Source organism: Heterocephalus glaber, unplaced genomic scaffold (assembly GCF_053883595.1).
Source record: "Heterocephalus glaber isolate CG9 unplaced genomic scaffold, H.glaber_assembly_v1.0 deba00000347, whole genome shotgun sequence".
NCBI classification, from domain to species: Eukaryota; Metazoa; Chordata; class Mammalia; order Rodentia; family Bathyergidae; genus Heterocephalus; species Heterocephalus glaber.
This window is the reverse complement of record NW_028258143.1, coordinates 48,588,648-48,601,113: the sequence shown is the minus strand read 5'-3', so window position 1 is coordinate 48,601,113 and position 12,466 is coordinate 48,588,648. Positions and strand designations below refer to the sequence as shown.

The following is a 12,466-nucleotide window of genomic DNA, read 5'->3' as shown; positions in this document are numbered from 1 at the left end:
ACCCTTAGTTCCCTGGCATATTTATTTCAGGAGCCTTGTTCTTTCAAGTAAACCACAGGTCCCCAACTCTAGCAAAAGTAAGCTTCACACACTGTAAAACTCAACAAAACCATGCATGTGAAACACACAGGCAGCAAACCTCTTGACTGCTTGTGCCCTTCTTAGAAATAACATCTGCCTAACAACCACAAACACCTGCATTACCTATTTTTGTGATCTCCCCAGACCCTTTACAGTGTCACAGGCAGCAAGTTAAGTATGGGTGCTTAACACAGAAGAAGCAGCACACATCGTGTGGAGGAAAATAAAAAACTACCTTTCTCATGGACACAGGCTCCACATGCCAGGCAGAAAGTAGCACACCAAGAACTTTCCCCAGGCGTTATCACAGAATGAGCTCTGTCCTCCTGAGCTGCAACCTATGATTAATGGGAAGCCCTCTGATTGCCTTAACAAAAAAAAAGCCATGAAATACGGCACCTGGACAGTGTGGCAGGCCACACATCTCAGCCACCACCGCCCTAAGTCTCCTGAGGAGAGGCAGCAGGGCTGTTCTGTTGTGGAAACGCTTCTGGCTGGTGACTAGCCTGGGCTTAGCAGGGTGAGTGATCAGGTAGGGCCACAACTGTTCCAGTGCTGCCTGGCCCGATGATTACTCTACAAGGGCTCTGCCTGTGGTTCCACAACAGCCAGGCTCTGCCGGGCTCTGAGAGCGAGGCATGAGGAGGCAACTTCATGGCTCCAGGCCTGGATATTTTGATAGGAACGTAAGATGGGAAGTGGAAAGTTTTCTTTCGTTTTTTCGCTGCCAGTATTTCTCAAAAAGTGGGCCTTCAGATCGTTCATGACTACGCAGTGTCTGGCAGGGGTTTCGGGAGCGGGGAGGTGGAAGATACGAGCAGTGTCCCTGGGGGAGGAGGATTTTATCACTTCTATCACTGCTATGTTTAGAACTGGTTTCACATGGTGCTCATAAAAATCAGACCAACTTTGAGTCAGTTATTCTAATCTTCTACAAATAACACACCCATTGTCTCAGGCACCCAGGGAAGTCCCCAGGCCCACCCTCCATTCCTACTGTTGTCTGGTCCATGGCAGACCCTATTTTTTGAGTGAACACATTTTAATTTTCCAAGTAAAAAGTCTATTCTACTAAACTATGATTAAATTAAAAGATACGTCATTCTCACGGTAGTAATTTCTCCTTCTAGTCTAGAACTCCGTGGTTTCATCCTTACCTTACTTCCTCATTTAAAAGACAATCCACCACAAATGTCATATTTAATTACCTTAAAATGCCCTTTATTGATGCCTCTAACAAGGTACATTCTTTACAATTATTTACATGGCCAGCTATTTACAAGTTATATTTAAATTATTCAGAGTTGGGAAAATGTCTGTAGGTGAAAGCAGGTACAAATCCTTTTGAAGTAACTTGGTCAGGTGAGGTTAGCCACATTTGTACCACTGTAAGTACAAACTTGGAGGTGCAGGTTTGTTTCTCTTAAGGAAAAAAATGTAGGTGTGGGCCGGGGATTTAGCTCACTGGTGCCGCAAGTGCAAGGTCCCAAGTTCAATCCCCAGTACCAAAAAAAAAAAAAAAAAAAAATGTGTGCGTGTATTATTTTAGCCAATTTTGAATGTTTCCATCTTTGCAACTATGATCATCTCAATGCCCCTAAATGGAATTTTTTTTCTTAAGAATCAAATTAAGATAATCCACTAGGCTTAAAATTCTAAAGGTAATAATTGTCAGTCTCGAGGCTTTACTATTTCTAGGAGGCTTTTACTAGAAAAATATTTTTGTGCTATCTAAATATTAATGTATGGTCTCAGCAAAATGCAGTACATAACTAGGAAGTAGACATAGCCCAGTTCTTCAGCAAGGTGGTAGAGTTGTTTTCTGTCAGTTACCACTGAGGAATCAGAATCTTCCTCAGAGAAAAGAAAAATACAGTAAAATTCAAATGACCACATCATAAAAGTGAAAAAGAGGTCTATCATACAGTAATGGAGTGTGTCATGTACCTCATCGCATTAAATTGAGGCCAGCAACATCTCATTTCTGCAAATCAGAGTTCCAACAAACACTCAAAAAGTGACTGTATATGGATGTGTGTGTGGATTTAAACCTGAAGAGCTAGAGTCACTATTCCAATGAGTCAGGCAATGCTCTCTACACAATGCATTCGTTATCTTATTTAATCCTCAACACAACTGAGTTTCAAATGGAAAAGAGGTTAATTTGCTCCTAAACCTGTAACTAGTAAGTGGCAGGGCCATACTCCAGCCCAGGTTTTAAATCAATATAAATGTCACATTTGATGTTTACCGTTACCAGTGGTTGGAATGACCAATCCATTTTCCATTAAGATTACATGCAATAAAAAAGGAACTTCGAGTGAGACCGTGGGTGGGAAACAGATTGGAATATCTGCATAAGGCTCCCCCACTGAAAGGCAACTTTCTTGAGAGACTCTGACAATGCAAGACTCTTCTCCCAGGAGCTCTTCCCAGCAATGGTGTAGAATCCAGGGATATCAGGCCCAAAGTGGCACACAGCTGCCTGTCACTTGTTTAAAACTTCACTATTGCCAGGCACGGTAGATCACAAATTTGAAGTCAGTCTGGGCAACTTAATGAGATCTTGTCTAAAAACTAATTTGGAAAAGGGCTGGGAACATAACTCAAAAGTAGAGCACTTAGCTAGCATGGGTTCAATCCCCAGCCCCCTACCCAAAGAAAACCTTCACTATTAGAAATAGTTTTCTGAAAACAAATAGAAATGGGTTCCTGGTATAAATACACATTATGAACACTGAGAAAAAAGGCTTCGACACATCCTCCTCCCTAAATAGGCACAGTGCTGAAGAGATCATGGTGTCTCAAGGCTGTCTAACACTCTAAATAGTTACTCTTTTATGGAACAAGTAAATCCTCCAGTTCCAAGATCAAACATACAACCAGGCCCTACAGCCTCCATGAGCTGCTCCCATGGCCTGCAGTGCCCCCCCACTACACACTAAATCACATTACAGAACATTCTTTCTCAAGTAGGTGCTACATACCACACTATGGTATCAATTATGTCCTACAGAGCGTGCACTCTTAAAACCCAGTTTTTATTGAGTCCCCTTTCAACGGTTTCCCATAGAGTCCTCCAGTACTATGCAGGCATACTTCCCATTTTCCAAGTGAGGGCACCAAATTTCATAAAGCCAATAAGGGGCAATGTTTGGATTTACACCCACCTTCTATAATCTTCCTGATACCCATCCGCGTTCCTTTTAATTCTAGCCAGGAATATACATTTCTAATTAATTACAATGAACACACAAAACACGAATGTAATTTAAATGCTCTGGCACCATAAGGCCTGCCCAAGCGCTCAAAGATATCCACCCTCTGAAACACAAAGCCCTTATATTCTCCTAATTTCCATAGTGCCTGAATGACTGATTGCTTCTAATTTTTCCTTCATTCCAGCTATTGTATCCAAACTGCCACTCTGTTTAAATGACCAAGTCACTTCATTCTGCTTTGAAATGGTGATCTATTACAAGGATCTACAGAGCCACCCAGACGAGCTGGCAGCTTTTCCTCATACTGGCCCAGCTATGTCCCTGCACAAGATTTTAGATTGTTTTCTGTAGTTCCTCCCCCATCCTGAACTCTTTGCTGTTCCTCTGGCGTGCAGACTTCCCCATGATTTTAAGGAGTCTGCACCATGACAATTGGAAGGAAGAGAAAAAAGAAAGAGATGGGAGGGATGGAGGGAGAGAGAGTGATGGAACAAAAGAAGAAAATACACTCTCAATTGAAACACCAGGATAGCAACAATAGCTTAATAACCTGAAAAAAAATCTCAAAAATAAGATGTGACATTTACGTAGGCAAAGGTAAGTCACAAACAAAAGTTAGTCCTAGGTCACACAGTGAAAGAGATTACCTAGTGCAGGAATGTTATTAAAAACATGTAATTAAAAATCATTTGTGTATTTTCAAGCCCACCCCTGCCAAAGAAACAAAAAACAAAAAAACAGATAACAAACAAAAACCCACAGGAAATTTTGAGGTCATAAAAGCAAAAGTAGGAATAGGACACAAATAAATACTGTAAAGATAAACCCTCGTGATGAAAAGAAAGATTTGTGTTATTGTCTGTTTCTTTTTGTGTTAGTAGTTTTTTTGTTTTGTTTTGTTTTTGGTACCAGGGATCGAACTTAGGTCCTTGTACTTGCAAGGCAGGTGCGGGGCCACTGAGCTAAATCCCCAGCCCTGTCTGTTTCTTTTTTATAAGAGCATTTTTGGTTTATGTCTTGTACTCTGAGTAACTAATTTGAAGATAATGATACAGTATAATAACTATTGTTATTCTTCCTCATTTCATCTGAATAGAAAAATATAAATGAATCAAGAGAAAGTGAAATACAAGTGATTAATAAGTATTTTAAGTAAGTTCAATCATGAGTAACTTAAAAACACAATCATATTATTATAACAATAACATTTTTTTCAACTCTCACAGAAAAATTTCCTCAATGATAATCTGCATCCTGATAAGAATTTACAAATGGGTACAGGATTTCTAGAGAACTATTTGGCAACTTGTATCTGTCAAGAACATTAAAATATTTATCCTGGGGCCGGGGATTTAGCTCAGTGTTTTCGACACCTGCCTCGATAGCACAAGGTCCCGAGTTTGATCCCCGGCACCAAAAAAAATATATATTTATCCTTTGTGGCTTGGTCCATGGTAGGCTGGCTCCATTGCTTTAGGCCTATGGTGAGGTAGAAAACACATGGTGGAAGGGCATGGAAGAAAAGCTGCTCACCTCAGCAGCCCGGAAGGTGAGGGGGCTAAAGAGCCTGTGCTGACTGACTTCTTCCATTTTTGTTCCACCTGGAACCCCAGCCTATTGGATGGTGCTGCCACATTCAGGCTGAGCATCTCCCATGAGTTTGCTGTGTCACTTGCCAATCTTCTTTGGAAACATCTTCCCAGACAAATCCACAAGTGTCCTCTGCTATTTCCTAGGTGTTTCTCAAACCAATCAAGTTGACTATCAAGATTAACCATCACATGTTCCTTAGGAAATCAAAAGAAACGGAGAGATTTATACACATAAACAGCGCAAATGTCCAACAAAATTATGGGAACTGAGTAAGTGAAGTATGGTATACATGTAGTGTAGAACAGTGGTGGCAAACCTGTGGCAAATGGACACAGCAGTCTGCTTGTATCATCGAGAGCTGTAAAAGGTTCACCATCACTGGTGTACAATAATGTGGTCAGTGAAAATATTTTTGAGTCAGTTTAATTACATGGAAAATGCTCGGACTATATCATTAAGTGGAAAAGGCTGCATATAAACTATATATGTGGTTCATGATATTTGCTTTGAACTAGGAGATCACCAAAATTATTAGATCAAGAAATATAGTTTAAAGTGTCTGCATTAATATTTTAATCTATATAAGGATATGTATATTTCCTAAATTCTCAATCTTTAGTTTCATCTGTAAAATTAGGTAAAAATTAGTATCTCATAGGGGATAAGGGAGAACAAAATTAAGTAAACCAAGTAATAAACTCATTAGAGAATAACTATTAGTTTCTATTATTTCCAAAATTTAGAAAGTTACTCACTTAAAATGTCAATTATTATAGTAGCCAAACATAAAACAAATCAAAAAATGAATACCAGGTTACAGTGACTGGTGAGGCATTCATGGCATTATAACAAGAAACCCCCAAAATACATTGTGAGAATCACCATCTTGTGTTCAATCATGCTATAGCATAAGTATTTACAGCAGATAATAAAATTATGGTGTCAGGAAAGAGTGACCCAAAAAAAGCTTTTAAAATCAATTTGAACAGTGGGGAAAAAGAAATCAAAGAATAAAATTTTAGCAATAAAACTTCTCAGGATATCTCTAACACAGAATGATGGTTGTAGTGTAAGAGGCAATCTTTTAAGACTTAAAAAAAAAAGAAAGAAAAACAATTCCTAAAAACATTAAGTGACACAACTATTCCTATCAAATAAAATCTGGAACTCCAGTATCCTGACTCAAAAGCATTTTAAGAAATGGCCCAAAGAAGATAGGATAGAAAAAAATAAAATCTTGAGAGTTGTGCTTTATAGGAAACTAATAATGCCGGGGATTTAGCTCAGTGGTTCCACCACCTGCCTCACAAGCACAAGGACCCGAGGAGTTCGATCCCCGGTGCCAGAAAAAAAAAAAAAAGAAAAAGAAATTAATAATACAGTGTTTAAAAAATCTGGATTTGCTTAGTGATGGAAAAAGAAATTTAAGTGTATTTAATAAACATTTAAATTCTCACTTAATTTCCAGCACTGGCCAACAAGGTTTAATCAGGTGAGTAAAATACTTGAGGAAGGTGTCTGACATGCTGATGGAAGAAAGTGACCTGAAACTCCTTTCTTTTCCATTGTCACCCACCCTTCCCCATGATAGATGAACCACTTCTGAAAAGCCTTAGGACTGGCAATCTAGGAGAAAACTACCTATCTTGCACACAGAGATCAGATATCCTCAAGGAAAAGTCCTAAGTGAACTGAGGATGTTAATTTCCCACTGTGGAATGCCATTAAACCATCTATCACAAAGTTGTCTCGCCTACCTCCTCTACCACATTAAGGCACAGTTCATTAAAAGTAAAGTATGCCCCTTTACCCTCAAATCAACCTATTACAAATATCTACACGACCATCCCCTGCAAATGCAAAACTTTTATTTGGCTACATGAAAAGATTGTACTAAAGTTCCACAAAGAATACCACCACTTTCATTTCAGGTTGTTTTCCAACAGGATATCTGTTGTGATACATTTTTTTAGCCCAGCCAGAAACTGTAGGAGGCAACCTACTCCAATGTGAAACCCAACTACTGCCTCTTAAACCAGTCTCTAGCAAAGCAGGTGTCCATAGTTTTAATCTGAAGCTCACCATCACTTAATAATCTGAGGTACATTTACAGAGATTAACGTATTGTAGTGACTGCATGAGAAAGTCATATCTGTTTGCAAATTGTGCCAAACACTTTTGAAATATATCTGAGAATAATGATCTCTTTATTATAATAAGAACAACCTTCAGTAATGAACTTCACCTAATAATCCCCTCCCACCCCATTCTTCTCCCCTTCTCTCTTCATCCTTTCCTGTCTCCCTTCCCCTTCCCCTCAAAGACAGGAGGTAAATCATAAAAAGCCCACTGGCCAGACATTCCCTCTAATACAGCTGAGACAATGCTGTTCCTTCAAGGTTTGGGAACAGCAGATCGTTCTGGGGTTGAATGTCCCAGGCTAGACTGGTGTCAGCCCCTTGTAGTATGCCACTCTCCTCACATAGCTTGGCATTTTAAGAGTCACCCTGTCAGGAATGAACTACTCACTCCTTGCCCAGTCAGGTGTCAGGCCTACTTTGGGTTCCATCAAAAAAAAAAGGTTGGAGGAAAGGAAGGAACTGTTTTCTTTGAAGGATCTTTATGGTTGGTTATTCTGAAATACTGTAACTTTTTGGAGGACATATGATAACAGTCCAAATGATTATTTTTACTCAAAACACATTTAAAAATACTAAAAACAAAACTATTGACTAGAATGTTTCTATGAAAAAAACCCTTTATTCTGAGAGGGTTTATTTCTGCCAGCCAAAACATGATATTTAACCTGCTTCAAAGTCTCATGAGATAGTAATTATTAAGCTTCAAATACCTAGGACCCATAGAAATCAGAGAATGGGGGGGGAGAACCTTAGATTATGATGGCCATTTGCTTCACCGTATAAATGAGAACATAAGCAGGATAAACTAGGAGGCTGCCCCCACTTGAAGTAAGTTTTGACTGGAACTTGGGTGTTCTGATTCCCAATCAATACTTTTTACATCACTCTCTTCTAAGCCCACAAAGAAAAAAGTACAGTAAAAGTTACCTTTGATAACAATAACACAAAGAATTTTTCTTCCCAAACAGGGATTCAGCAGACTTTTAATTCCACATATGTAAATATCACAAGTCAAACATCTTTTTGTAAAAGTGAAGTTGGAGAATGCATTTTTATACAATTCCTAAGTATGGTTTACTGAGCCTGAACAAGCATTAAATCAAAAAATTAATTAGATGGTAATGCTACATTATTAAATAACATTTGGTACTCTGTCATCCAGTCATCAACTTAATATAATGGCATAACTACAATTTTCATTCTATGAGAAACCATCTAGTTTTTTAAACAGATATCTTACTGTCAATCAAGTAGTATCTATAGTAGTCCCTACCAAGAGGTAAGTGCAGTGTAAAGGTTGCTAAAAAACACCAAGAATTAAGATGCGTTATGTACATGTACCAAATGTCTATAATGAATGTAATCATTTGTACAGCAAACATGTACTGATAAAAATAAAAATTAATAAAAGAAAATAGAAACCAGCAAGATCTGGGCTATTCACAGACTGAGCCACAAAAGCCATTGATTGACCTTAGGCTGCTCTGTTTTTAGCCAGCCATGCTGGGCTCCCATATTGCTGTCCATATGCTGCTGTAACGGGCATGTTCTGGCCACTAGTGCCTCTGCTGTCAACACCCCAACAGCGGTGAAAACAAAAAGACAGGGCTGTTCAACTGGGCAAAGCCCAACTCAGTCAACTCACTAGTATTTTTCTGCATAGAGAAAAACACTCAAAACTGAGAAGGCATTCAAATCTACAGTTCTAGCCTCAACAGAGGCATTACTGGCCTCACTTAATGGAAAATAAAGATCCTGGATAATCACATTATTTTCTAATATGTTCTCAGCTTTGAAATAAATAACAACAGAATCATAAAAAATAAAATCTTTAGGGAATCATTCCTATTACAGAAGCATTTCATTTTACAAAGGGATTCGCAGCAGGCAGATTTAAATAATGTTGATCATTACAGAACACTGCAAAAGAAAATGATTTGTGTTTGTGTTCAAAGTGCTTAAAGTGAGCCTTACATCTAATAACATTTTTGGTTGGTGCAACTACACTGATTCAGGTCCATGGTGACTCAGGCCATGGAGATGAGGCCACAGGCTGGAGCCTAGAACATGTCACTGAGGTTTGAGGAGAGAAACGCAGAATTTCTAACTCTGGATACAACTATACCCTGAGGTTTTCAGAGAATCAAGAGTCTGAATGGTTAAAACAGAGCTATCCCTACTATGGGAAGAAACAACGTAGACATGCTTCCAAAAGCCAGGAGCATTCTGTGGCATATGTGCCTTATTAGATTATTATTCTGAGCAGTAATCATCAACTTTCATTTCCCATACAAAACACTATATCTCTTCTATTTGGCTCAATGGGCTGAAAGAAACCAACTCTACATATCAACATGAGGACGTCTGCTGTGCCTCAGAGTTGAGAATAGCAAGTCAAGTCACAGGATCACGCAAAGGAAGACAGTGTTCTGTTTTGTGTTTGTGTTTGTTAAGACTGAGTGAGTCTAAGTACAAAGCTATCTGGGTTCTTACAATTTTTTTTTTTTTTTTTTGGTATTGGGGATAGAACTCTGGTCCTCGGCGGAACCACTGAGCTAAATTCCCAGCCCCTTCTTACAATTGTTTTCCAACCCAGTGAACAGCCTGGCATCAGCATGGAGAGGAATGTCAGGAAAATGACATTCAGCATAGAGTTCTCTACAGAACACTCTGCAGAGTTCTCCAGCTGCTGGGGATTTAGCTCAGTGGTTCCGTTGCCTGCCTCGCAAGCCCAAGGTCTTGAGTTCGATTCCAGGTACTAAAAAAAAAAAAAGTAAACAGAGTTCTCCAGCTGCTATGCTTTTGTTCTTCAAAAGAAAAGGCTGAAGACTGCCTTCAAAGGCATTAGCTCTATGAAGGTGAATCCAGCCAGAATTTATCAGGCAGACTTATCAGATACCATTCAGCATGTGATCTGTGCTACAACATGTTAATGCAAAGCAACCTGCTGTTCCTGAGAGAGAGCACTTGTCTTTGGGGAGACTGCAAGATGAGACAGGACTTCCTATTTTCTGTAAGTAAACATTTGTTGTAGACAACTCTACATCTGCAAACACACCCACTTTTTCACTATGTCAGCACTGGCTAGGATCAATGACATATCTGTATGGGATCTCAGTCACTTTAAAATACGTCTTTTAGTCTGTTTCTTTGTGCATGTCAATTTCAGTAGTTCAGCTGACTTAGTTCTTCAGCAACAATACTGTCCGCAGAAAAATACACCTTCCTTAAACAAAGGAAACTTTTTGTTCCCATGGTACAAAAGATATATTCTGCCATCTCCAGGAGTAATAGTAAGCTACAGAAACAGCAAACAAGAAACAGAGTGAAAGCTTAAGAAACAAAACAAAGGCGAGTTGGGGGCAAGAAGCAGTGTGGAGGGGAAGTGCTCATTCGTGGGTTTTATTTTGCGGTGCTGGGGATCGAACTCAGGGTTTCACAAGAGCTAGTAGGCAAGCGCTCCACTGCTGAGCTACATCCCCAAGCCTGGGGGTGGGAATTTGTGATTTAAGAAATTCAGCCTTTCCTATTGAATGTGGAGGGAGGAGAAAAAAAGGGGAAGGTGATGTTTTCGGTTAAGAAAAAGACTGAAGTGTGTACCGCCCTCTCGGTTTTGTTTCAATATCGAAGCATCCGGAGAACGCACGGTAGGCAAAATCTAGTCTAGACTAACGCTGGCTCAATGAGACTGACACAAGTTTGTTCGTGATGCAATGGAAATATCTAACCAAACTGAGGAATTGCATCAAAAATTATGACAATTCTTTAAATTATTTTAAGTATATTCTGGCACTCAAAATAAGTTTGATTATTCACAAGGCACAACTACCGATTTCATACGATCATTTTGCAGGATGTGAAGGCACCCTATCCTAACCTCTTTTAAAGAAACCGCTACGGACGTGGAGTGCTGTCAACTATTTCCCAAGACTGAGGGTCTGACGCTCAGAGTGACGGCGAGAAACCAAACAGCGACCAGAAGCCCCGAGTCCCTGATGAATTTTTCTGCGGCACAGTCCCACCGATCTGTACGCGGGGGTGTGGAGGCCAGAAGCATCCGCGGTTGCTGCTTCCTCCCGGGCGCGTCCCGAGTTCCCGCGGTCAGGTGGGTGGCGGCGAGCCCCGGCGGGGAAGCCCTGCCCTCCTCGCGGAGTGCGGCGCCGATGGAGAGGCTGAGCCCGCCGGGTGCCGCGCGTCCCGCGGCCGCCGCTCACCTTTGTCTGCCAGCCCTCTCCGCGAGGAGGGCAGGGCCGGCCAGGGAAGACTGCGGGATGCAGCCAGACTCTCTCCGGCTCCCGGGAAGCGCTCGGGGCGGGCGGGCGGGCGGGCGGGTCACCGCCCCCTCCCCCGAACCCAAAGGCTGGGAGTTGCGAACGCGGGAGGCGCGGGAGCGTGTGCTACAGAGCACCCGAGTGTGCGTGTGCGCGGGAGTGTGTGTGTGCGTGCGTGTGTGTGGCGCAGGGGGAGGGGAGGTGCTCCAGCCCTTCTTACCTCTCGAAGATAAGCCGCACCATGAAGATGCAGAAGGCCAGGGGGAAGGCGAGATAGAGGTCCTCAGCCTGCGGGAAGGTGGCTTCCTCCGTGTTCTTCAGGTCTGCCCAGGTGACATTGTGCGGGAGCCAGAACCTCTCGTTCCAGAACCAGGCTAAGATCCCTGCCATCTTGCTTTGTCCACTCCTCTCCCGTGGCTCCCGAGGCCCGCCGAGCTCTCCTTTGCGCAGGACGCCCGAGGATGCGCGGCTGGCTGGCCCCCGAGCCTGTGCCGCCGCCGCCGCCACTCGCGCCCGCCGCTGCCGCTACCTCCGCGGCCGCTGCTCTCGAAGGCTCGCGGCGAACCCCGGTTCTCTCCTCCCTCTGGCCGCGCTGGGAAAGGGGCCGCCTCGTCTGTCACATGGCAGCCCAGGCCGCTCGCCCTGATTGGCTCGTCCCCGCGTCAAGCAGCCAGGCACACGCGGCCGGCTCGCCCACGCCCGGAGGGCAGGGCGCAGTCGTGCGCCCTGGGCGCAGGGCCCCGCTCCCGAGAGTGCTCTGCGGCCCTGGGCTCCCCGTGCTCCTGCGGAGCGCTCGCGGGGGAGACCTGCAGTGGGCTCCCGAATTCCGCCCCAGCCCCCAAGTTTGCTCGCACATGCTCAGAACGCTGGCTTCTGCCCCACTGGAGTTTAAGCGCTCTCATCCGCTTTCCCTGCGCCCTGGGGCAGTGGCGATAGGAGCCAAGGCTGAGCTTCAGAGCCAGCATTGCGCTGAGCTGAGAGCGGACAGCAAAGGGAGAAGTAGGGGCAGCAGAGGCAAAGGAGCCAGAAGTAGGAGGGAAAAGATGGTCCTGCCCTACTGGGGTAGGGTGGTTGGGCAAGAGACTTCTGGCTCTGTTCCTGCCCTGTCTTTCCCCATCTTTGACCTTCCGACCTTTTTATACTACTGCTTCCCATTAAC

At 42.7% G+C, this 12,466-nt stretch overlaps 1 protein-coding gene across 5 annotated transcripts in view; it reads right to left on the bottom strand.

Moving 5' to 3' along the window:
- Cers6 (ceramide synthase 6) overlaps positions 1–11,920 on the bottom strand; it is a 299,942-nt gene extending 288,022 nt beyond the window's left edge. Inside the window, exon 1 of one of the 5 annotated variants that reach the window (XM_004857610.4) lies at positions 11,528–11,920. In XM_004857610.4, the coding sequence (XP_004857667.1) occupies positions 11,528–11,697 (170 nt within the window). In that variant the 5' untranslated portion in view covers positions 11,698–11,920. Of the gene's footprint in view, positions 1–4,835; positions 5,540–11,527 lie in introns of those variants that run through there. The other 4 variants (XM_004857611.4, XM_087199926.1, XM_087199919.1 and 1 more) reach the window with 4 other exon arrangements.
- Positions 11,921–12,466: the final 546 nt, after the last annotated feature.